This window comes from Diospyros lotus, chromosome 5 (genome assembly GCF_014633365.1).
Source record: "Diospyros lotus cultivar Yz01 chromosome 5, ASM1463336v1, whole genome shotgun sequence".
Classification (NCBI taxonomy): domain Eukaryota; kingdom Viridiplantae; phylum Streptophyta; class Magnoliopsida; order Ericales; family Ebenaceae; genus Diospyros; species Diospyros lotus.
The window spans coordinates 1,203,218-1,213,492 of record NC_068342.1 but is presented as its reverse complement, the minus strand read 5'-3'; the positions used below and the strand labels follow the sequence as shown (position 1 = coordinate 1,213,492).

The 10,275-nt window shown below is 36.2% G+C and overlaps 1 protein-coding gene across 2 annotated transcripts; it reads left to right on the top strand.

Moving 5' to 3' along the window:
• Positions 1-3,335: 3,335 nt before the first annotated feature.
• LOC127802782 (uncharacterized) lies at positions 3,336-5,005 on the top strand. 2 transcript variants are annotated; one of them, XM_052338802.1, is made up of 2 exons: positions 3,336-4,684; positions 4,781-5,005. In XM_052338802.1, the coding sequence occupies exon 1, from the start codon at positions 3,621-3,623 to the stop codon at positions 4,644-4,646; it is 1,026 nt and encodes a 341-aa protein (XP_052194762.1). In that variant the 5' UTR covers positions 3,336-3,620; the 3' UTR covers positions 4,647-4,684; positions 4,781-5,005. The 2 variants fall into 2 exon arrangements, with proteins under 2 accessions (XP_052194762.1, XP_052194761.1); XM_052338801.1 differs by having other exon boundaries at positions 3,337-4,689.
• Positions 5,006-10,275: the final 5,270 nt, after the last annotated feature.

The following is a 10,275-nucleotide window of genomic DNA, read 5'->3' as shown; positions in this document are numbered from 1 at the left end:
GAGAGTTGTGTTATATACGTACTATACTGATCGGAGCTTTATATATCCATATAGTTAATGGGGGTACTTCTTCCAAGTGGTATTAGAGTCGGAATATTTCGGAGTGAAGTAGTCTTGTCTTGCTCGACGGTGTTAGAGACTAGTGGTGATGAAGGCTGAAGAGAGGAGGAGGAGAGACGGGGACTAGGCAGTGCAAGAGATGAGCTTTCATCAATCTTCGCCTGCCTCTCTCCCTTTGTAATCAATGGCAATCCTGCTAATGCTCTTCCCCTGCACTGCCTCTTCCCTGGCTCTCCTCAACTCCGCTCTCTCTCTCTCTCATAATTGATGTTTTGTAATTTCTAATCGCAATTGTTATTTGGATGCTCATGAGGCTGCTTGTATAGAATTGTATAGAAGCTTGAGGGTTTTATTTCTTGGTGTAAATTCTGATAGTCAAGTTAGTGCTTGACAAGAAAGTAATGAGTAAATGAGTCATCGAAAAATGAAAAGTTTTTATAGCTTGTATAGAAGTTGGTCTGGACATGATTAATATGTGGTGTCATGGAGTTCTAGCCATGTTTGTGAATGATCAAGACACTAGATCTCATCACGTAATGAGATTAGATGTCTTTCAAGAAATCTTTAGATTAGCTTATTAAGATCATGCGACGTGTTAATTTTCTACTAGTCAGTGTGTATTGCCGGGGTTAATCCATGTGTCACTTTTGAATTGGCTAGTGGATAGGTTACTTATTTCAATCAATCACTTATAACCTTTTTAATAATATTTATACAAATATTACAAATTTTCTAATAACATTATTTAATCTCCATGTCTTATGCTTTACATTGTTGATGCAGGCATCCTATTTGGACCTAGCTAGTAGGAACCCTAGAATCTTGGATTGTGTGTAATGATAGTCGATCGCAATCAAACATTTCAAAAAAAGGGTTTTCCGGTGTTTTAAGCTAGAGTTTGTCCAAGTATTTGAAGAAGATAGCAAAATATAAGGTGATCGTTTAAATATGCAAGAGTTGTATATGAAGAGAATTATTGTAGTAGTCGGCACACCCAATCTTATGATTGTAATAGTAAATATAATTACACAAACTAATTTCACCAACTCGATCAATTCAATCCTTCGCTTAGTTTTGTTTTTATTTTATTTTTATTTTAATTCGAGGTTAGGCTGATTCGGATTATCTTTTTATTTTATTTTATTTTGAGTCATATTTAAATCATAAGTATTTTTTTCCTTTCAACACAACATCGCTAATTGTATTATAAGTAATAGTTAAAGAGGGTTTAATCTCTCTAAGTGGTACAGATTATCTATTGCATAGGTTCAGGGGTTTGAGATACTATAAGGTTATAAGTTCAATTTTACTTCGGGTTAATTACACTAATAATAACTCAGCTTTGCATTCTATTACTGTTTGGTCACTAAACTTTGAAATATTACCTGTTAGTCACTGATATTTCAAAACTGTTACTGCTTAATTATTGAACTTTTAAATGTTATCTATTAGTTACTGATATTTCAAAACGATTACTATTTAGTTACTGAACTTTAAAATATTACTTGTTAGTCACTAATATTTTAAAACTGTTTCTCATTCGTCACTCGTGAACTTAAAGTTCAATGACTAACGAGTGACGGGTGAAAAACAATTTTGAAATATTAGTGACTAACATGTAATATTTTAAAGTTCAGTGACTAAATAGTAACAGTTTTGAAATATCAATGACTAATAAATAACATTTTAAAGTTCAGTGACTAAGCAGTAACAATTTTGAAATATCAGTGACTAACAGGTAACATTTCAAAGTTCAGTGATCAAACAGTAATAGAATGCAAAGTTAAGTTATTATTGGTGTAATTAACCCATTTTACTTCTATGCAGGAATGCATAATTGATTGTATCTATTTAAAGGGTCAGACTCTTGAATTTCATCTTGCGGTAAACTTGTGTCATTCACGTACAACCATGAAACAAGTAGACCATGAGTTTTTGTACAAACGATCTATTGCATAGGTTCAGGGATTTGGGATACTGTAAAGTTATAAGTTTGATTCTACTTTTGTGCGAGAATGCGTAATTGATTATATCTATTTAAAAGGTTAAACTCTCGAGTTTCATCTTGCGATAAACTTGTTTGATCACATACAACCATAAAACAAGTGGACTATGAATTTTTAGAGAAGGTGAAATAGATCTAGGTCGACAATTGATTAGATTGAAAGACCCAACAATTTTCCCATGTTATAAAAAAAAATAATAAAAAGGGCTTTACAAGATAGTCTAAACTATACTTGTCCTGATAATTCTTTATTTCTACACACTTTATTAAGAAAAAATTAAAATATTTTATAATTCCAATAATAAAAAATAAGTGCACTTCAAAATGAAAATAATTTTATTCATATATAAAGATATATTATATAATATTTTTTTTGTATTGTATAATATATTCTTGTACCTAACAGATAAATTAAATGCTTAGTCTAAACTTAAAAATAAGGTAAAAATGATTTTTTTTTATTTGTAATTTTGAAATAAACTCATAATAATACAATTTGATCACATTTTATAATCTTGCTATCAATATTATTTGAACATTTAAGTTTAATAGTTAAAATGATACTATACTCGATATATTTGTATTGTATATCTGTTGTGAGATATTCTAAAAGAAATCAAGTTAAAAATACAAAAGTTTGAGTAAGTATCTAAGAAAACAAAAGATCCCAAAAAATCTTCTAAGTAAAAGTCTCTCGATGACTACAAAAAAAATCTTTGGGTAGCCTTGCCCTTAAGCCCCCAAAGCCCAAGAACTTATCCTAATGGACACAAGTCACCTAATATTATCACAAAGAGTCATGAAAAAAAAAAAACTCTTTGAAACGTCGTTAGTCTTAAATTTCAAAAATTAGTCTTAAATTTCAAAGAGCTTATGTCAAAAGAGTCTTCCAAACTAGTCCTAAATTCCAAAAATCTAAAAAATATATAATTATTGTATTCAATAATAATAATATCAATATAGATTGTTATTCTAAATGTCAAATTTAATTGGTCAAATAATATTTTTATAATTTTAAATAAAAAAATTATTCATGAATAAATTTGACAAATAATAATTATAAATTAATATGATATTCATAAATTTATAATAATTTTACACAAATTCATAATAATTCAGTCCAAATTCATACTTTTATCTAAAATTAATAATAAATTTAATTACTATTATTATAAAAAAAGCGAGCCTGACAGCCTGACCAATGGGGCCGCAACAGCCGGACATGGGAGAAACCGTAATTACTGCAAATTTATCTGATTGGCATCCCCAAATGTCTTCGATTTGGGGATGATCAATCAATTGCTCCGATTTCAAATCTCTCTTCGCTTCTGCGTGACTGCGTCTGCGTCTCTAACTCTGCCGAATTCAGCGTCGGAGAGCGTTACGCTCGATTTCAGGCGTTCCGATCTTCGCTTCGGTTCGCCATTCTGTTCTGTTCCCCTCTTAAAAACCCTAGTTTCTTGACTATATTTATATAAATACGTGTGTGTTTCTGAGCCTAGGGTTCAGTCATTAGGGTTTATAGTCGATACTCGTCTATGATCTTGATTCTCTAATGGTGATGATGAGGCAAGATATCGCAAACCCGACCCTGACACCGCCGACTCCCGCCGTGTGCGGTAACTGCGGCGTCGAGGAGCGGCGGCTGCTCCACCACGTCCGCCACCGGGGGATATTCCGCCGCCTGTGCACCTCCTGCGTCCTGCGCCTCCACCCCCAGTCCTTCTGCCCGACCTGCTTCCTCGTCTACGAGCGGTCTCCTCCTTCCTCCATCGACGCCGTTTCCTGCTTCAAGTGCTACTCGTCTTCCCACCCTCACTGTGTCGGCGGCCACGCGGCGTCGACCCCTTACATTTGCCCGCCTTGCGCTAACCCTAATGCCCCTATTTTCGACGCCAAGAAGGCGGAAGGTGGAGGCAGCAGAGAGATCGATAAGAAGGCTGCCAAGGTGCTTCTTGCCGCCGCGAAGATTGCCGCGGCTTCCATGAGTAAGGCTGCGGCGGGAGCGAGGGCGGAGGCGGAGAGGCGGGCCAAGGAGGCGGCTTTTACGAGGAAGAGAGCGAGGGAGGCATTGGAACATGTTGCTTTTCTCGTTGCCAAAGAGAGGATGAGGCGCAGGGATGTTTTGCAGGCTGAGTTTTCGGGGTCTGGTAATGCGGTTGCTCAGGAGAGGAACCATAGAGGTCTGACTGCAACGGCGGTTGTGGAGCAAAACCGGATTGGAATTCGGCGTGGGTTGGATGGTGTGGATGGTCCAAGTGAGGTTTCTGCGCGGTTGAATGCTGTGGGTTTGAGAGAGAGGCAAGGATTTGAGAGCCACCATACAGTGTCAGGACCACAGGGTAATGGTGTAGCAATGTCTTTGGAAGATAATGGAAGACCAAGAACAAATTCCACTGTCGGTGTGGGTGGCCGGTCCATTCAAAATAATGATAATGAAAGGTCTAGAAGTTTAGGTAACGGCCATAACAATAATGCTCAGGTGGAGAGAACGAACAATGGATTGTATTCTGTAGGAGGTGAGCTGCAGCACATGCAAAACAACCATGGTAGGGAAGGGAATATTGCCTCTAAACAATAATCAGCATTGCTTTAGGAATTACTGGAAACTTGGTGAGGGTAAGGTGGGAACTTTTGCTCCGGTGTACAAGGTGTTTCTAATTTGCTGATCTATACTTTTTTGCTTATTACATTTTGTTGTTGTTTATATTGCAGGTGTTAGGTTTCTGAGGCTAATACTGGATTACTCTCATAGGAATGTGGGCAGAATGAGATAGGCTTCTATGAGCTGTATCTACCAGACCAAGTGATCTTTTGTCCGTACATAACAGTTTGTTGTTTTAGTTTGATGCCTGGTCTTATGTAGAGTTGTTAAGTTCTTTCTATGACTGTATTCTATCTCCATTTCCAGTGTTAAATTTGATTTTCTGTGTTCTTCTATGCCTTCAGTAATTTTTTCTTGGATCCCTTGCTCATGTTTTTTCTCTCTTGCATCATTTTTGTCATCTTAACCCTCTGCAGTTTTTTGGGATTATGGCTAATATTCTTCTCAAAACAGGAAAAGCAGTTTCTTATGATCAATATCCATATGTAACATGAGATGAATTTTGAAATAACTTGATTTGTGCTGAAAGAAACCCGAGAAATTTTCATTTTGGCTTTTACCAATATATATATATATATGCATGTCCATTGATTGTAATTTTGGCATGTCTTCTGTAGCTTAAAACTATATTTGCAGATATTTCTCATGGTTAGGCTGTTTGGTGCTATTAAAGTTTCCAAGTAGATGGCCGTATTGTTAGTTCCTTAGTTTGTCGAGTTTATTATGATAAATCAATTTGGTTGTTCTTAGATTTGGAATGTGTAGCGGAGGATCAAGTTTTGCTATCTCATGTAATAGGTCCATTTATTTTTCATTTTAGTTATGGGACTGGTTGAGTCAAATGTAAAATTTAAACTTCAAATAATGTGCTGCTTTTGTCAGTAGTAATTATTAAATTATCTTTGAATAATGTTACAAAATAGAATAATAACAAACTTATAAGTACTTTATGTGATTAATAGTTATACTTGTGAATGTTGTTATGACAAAACTAACATTGTACAGCCTGAAGAGATAAGAGCATTGGAATGAAGGAAATATTCAGCTCGATAGAACATGGAAAGAAGAAGAAGATTGATGATTAGGAAATGGTGTAGAAACTGAGAGAATGTTGAGAAGACTAATAAGAGAATATAGAACCTGCAGAGAAAGATACAGAAAGAGAAAAAGGACAAGTTCTGCGCAGTGGAAGGATTTAGGAGGAGAAGAGTAAAAATAAGCACAAAGATGAAGGGAGAGAGAGAAGAAAGATATGGGAATAGAGAAGTAAAAGTGAAGCAGCAGATAGAGGAGGAAGGGGAGGGGAAGGGAAGGGAGGGGGAGAGAGAGCTCATTTTTCCCCCAAAAATATTTAAACTTCTTTTCTCTTTCAAATCCCAACCCTGCATTACATGAATAAGCTGTATTTACAGGCTTAATTACTAAAACTCTTGTTAAGCTAATCATACCTTTATGATAACTAATGCACAGAATCCTAATTACATAAGACCAATGACTTCATTAGTTTTTTTATGACCAATGATCTTGATTTCATTAGTAAAAGAATGTAATTGAAAAATATAATTGTACACTATATACAATTTATTGCTTAATTTTTGTTATTACCAGCATAAATAATGTAATCGGTATTAAAATGCTACACCACCCTAGTTGCACCACCGTAACTGCCACTCATTGAAACCCCTCTTACCCATTTGGACCACCAATGGCCTTCATTAAGACCCTGTAACCAATCAAAATAATTAGCACCATCTGAACCATGGACCTCCTCCATTAAGACCTCACAACTCACAAGCCCATGTTAACCACCTTCACCACTACTTCCCACAAGAATCCTACCACCATTCCTGAACCACCACACTGACATTGAAGCCTGAAGCAACCCCTACTTAAACCCTCATGCACCACCATTCTTAGCATTGCACAGCCACACATTGGAGTTTTAGCAGCAACGCCAATTGAACTCCCATGAATACCTTATACACCTCCACCACAATCCTCTTTTGAATCCCACCTCTGTTTGGACCACTTTCACCTACCAAAACCCACGAAATGTCACTCCCTTCTTCCCCTTCCACCATCACCAACCCAACCACCTAACCCTAGCTTGCCATCAATTCCACTGTAAAAGCCCAATTCTCAAAATCCTAATTGCTGACCCACAGTTCCTAGTCTTTGGTGTTGCCTTCAAGCAACATCTCCCCTTCTCCACCATCATAGCTTTGTCCCTTTTCAAATCAAAGGTCCTATTCAAGAATGTCAATCTCCTCTTTGAAGCTTCAGTGGATACAATTGCAACATCCTTCTCTAAATTCATGGTGGTGTACTCTTGTGCCTTCTTTGTTTCTATAAGTATCATGCAAACCTTTGCTGCTCCTTGCCTACATGCATAGACATATAAGTTTTTGAGTAGGCAATAGGCATGCATGTAAAGTTTGTAATTTGCTTGATACATGAGGGGTTTAATATAGAGAAGAAAGGAGGTAAAGGTTGGAGATGGTGGCTAGGTGGTGAAGGGGTTATCATAGTTGCAGTGGCCATTTGTTTTTTATTTGTTGATTAAGATAATGAATCATAGAGTAGGTTTTGATCACTATTGATGCATATTACTTCTTGGTTATTTTTTTTGTTTTGACTTTATGCCAATGAGACGAATTATTATAACTAAAATATAATTTTATTGACACTTCCACTGATGATACTAAGCTACAACTGAAAAACTAGTTTAATATATAATGAAAAATAGTCATTTTAGATCCTAATTTAAGCTTGTTTATTGTCAAACATTTAATTTCTCAAAGATGAGGGGTATCTTGAGTAGCTTTCAATAGCCTTTGTGGTTTGCCCTTTGTCCTTTCACTTAAATTTATATGATGGAAAATTCTCAAAATTGTGATTTTTGCCCCAATAACCTATATTGGAAGATTTGAGTTGGTTTGGATGCCAGACCCTTGTAGCATTCCATAGACCTTTTCCATGTCGTGTTTTGTGGGGTGGGGTGGGGATAGTGGGGCAGGTGCACTGTCAAAGGTTCCTTATTTGTTGGCCAACCATGCTGCATTCCAGCCTTAATATTTATATTATAAAGAATAGAGATCTAAAATACTTTCTATTGGATATCTATGTGTTGAAGGATATTGCTTTGTATGCTTATTGTCTTCTTGTCCTGTGACAGATACTTAGGACTATGGAGTTTTTGTTACCCATTTTTGGTGTTTATTTGGTTATGCCATCCTTTATTTGGGCCTTCTCCAGATCATGCGAGGGTAAATGGAGATTGTAAGGTTCAGGATTGCAAGAAGGCCGAAATTATAAGTAGCCTCCTTGAATGTTATGTGGTATATCTGGAGGAAGCTGGAAGGGGTTTTGACAATTGATAAAGAGAAATTAGTTTTGGTGCAACATGTTTCATTTTTTTTTATCAGGCGTTTTTTGAATCTTTAATTGTGTTTATGGGTCTTTCTTAGATATCAATAGTTTCCATTTTATTGTACCAAGGTTTTCATTTTATTCTTTTATTTGGGCATTTGAAACAATAGTAAAGTCAAACATGTTCAAATATATGAACTTACCATTACTTATAAGTTATTTACCAATGACTCATCTTTTCTTTCTACTAGTCCTATATTTTTGGTTTTGACAACACATCACACTGGCTTCCCATTTCATGTCACATGTGCATTTGCGTTTAACAACGTAAATTAATTCCTACAGAACTTTCGTCTTGCTTTAACTTGTGGGTTTGGTCAGAGTTCAAATCTTTTTTTCTCTTTCCTTTCGTGTCATGTGTTTGATGCATCATTTGATTAGTTGGGATAAGGTGCGTTCATGTATGTCTGGGAGTAGCTTCAGGGGTTTGAAAAATTAAGACTTTACAGCAAAGATCACTTAGCTAAATGATTGTGGAGGTTTGAAGTCTGAAAAACATAGCCCCTGGCACGATATCACTAGTAAGTATGGCCCCTGTTCAGGAATTAGGCTGCTGGTTCGTTAACCTCTTCTCATGGGGATGGTACTGTTGATTTTTGGAATGGCATTATGAACAATTGGACAAATTTCAAATTCATCTGTTGCTGTGAGTGGAAATAAGTGTGGAAGGTTATAATATCTACTTTAGTAAAACAAGTTGAGATTCTGGCACCAAATTTTTGAAAGATAAGAAGCATAAAGAGAGAATGACCATAAGATATCGTCTTCCATTATTGTGTCCTTGTACAACATTTCCAGGTTGGTTTGGGTATGGAACGGTCCGACAGGGAGGCCTGTTCTGGCTGCCATTAGAGACTAAAAATGCATACCATATAATGACACTGACCATAAAATTCATCAGTAATGAAACTGCGATGTCAAAATTTTCGTAGGATATTTAGATATTGGTTACTTGCGAGGTTGAATGCACCGAGTCAGCGGAGCTTACTTCATTATGATTCGTTTTGACCGCTTCTCTTCCTTTCTTTGTAGTTTTATGGGAGATTGATTAAGTTTCTGATGAATAAGATTGTGAGGCCACCCGGGCTCCCAATCTGTAAAAACATTTCAGGAAGTAGGGACCAAAGCAGCTAATAGCAATATGCTTGTGAAACAGATGGAGTCTCTCTAAAACTTTGAAGATACAAATTCCTTGTGGAAGAAATTTGTCTTAACCAGTCTACTAGTTGATGCAGGAACATCCTCCTTTTTTAATGTCTTTCTTCAATCAGAGTTCCCCTTGTTTTCTTCATTGACAATCATCCTCCATGATGCTTAGTCCCCTTCTTGTGTTGTGTATTGTCCAATTGTAGAAGTTCCTTCTTGTGCAGTGTAAGTAGTTTCTATTTGTCTCATAATCATTAGTAGGGTTGCAAATGAGCCAAACTATTTGTGAACTGTTTAGTGTTCGATTCAATAAAAGTTCATTCTAGTAAGGTAAACAAGTTAAATTTGAATTTAATTTTGAATTTCAATTTGTAAACGAGTCGAGCTTGAGTTCAGTAAAACTTGGCTTATTAAATTCCTATTTGGCTCGATTAGATGTTCACGAGCAAACTTGATTAGAAATTCGCGATTAGTTTGTGAAAACATGTATATTTGTAAATATATTAATAAATTTATTTATAATTGTATAAATATGTTATTTTATTGTTAGATATATATTTTATAAATATATTATTTAACATAATTACATCTACATATCATCATTATTTATATCATATATATTTAAACTGCAATGGGGGCGGTCTCTCTAAGAAATCCCATTCTTTCAGCTTGTTCCTCTCCTCTCCCTTTCCCTTCGTTGCTTGTTCCTCTTCTTCGGCAGCAGGCAGCAAACATCCATCATTCGCCTATTTTTCTTTTCTTCTTCTTTCGGCATTGGGCAAGGACTGATTGGCAACCTTTTCCTCCTATTCACTGGTTGCGACACACTTTACATTGTCTATTGTCCATCATTTTCTCTTCTCTGACCAACCAGCGGGCATGTAACCTTCGTGCATACAATTGTCTGCCTTCCTTAGTGGCGATGGGTAGTTATTAGCTTTCTCTCCAACCGTTTCGTCTTTTCTGACCAGACGCATGCAACCAACCCATCCCATTTGTTGCCTATGACTGTCTGCAACTTTGAGCCTTT

Bases quoted from the DNA above. Each gene is read 5' to 3' on its own strand.
- LOC127802782 (XM_052338802.1), top strand. From the start codon at position 3,621: ATGGTGATGATGAGGCAAGATATCGCAAACCCGACCCTGACACCGCCG.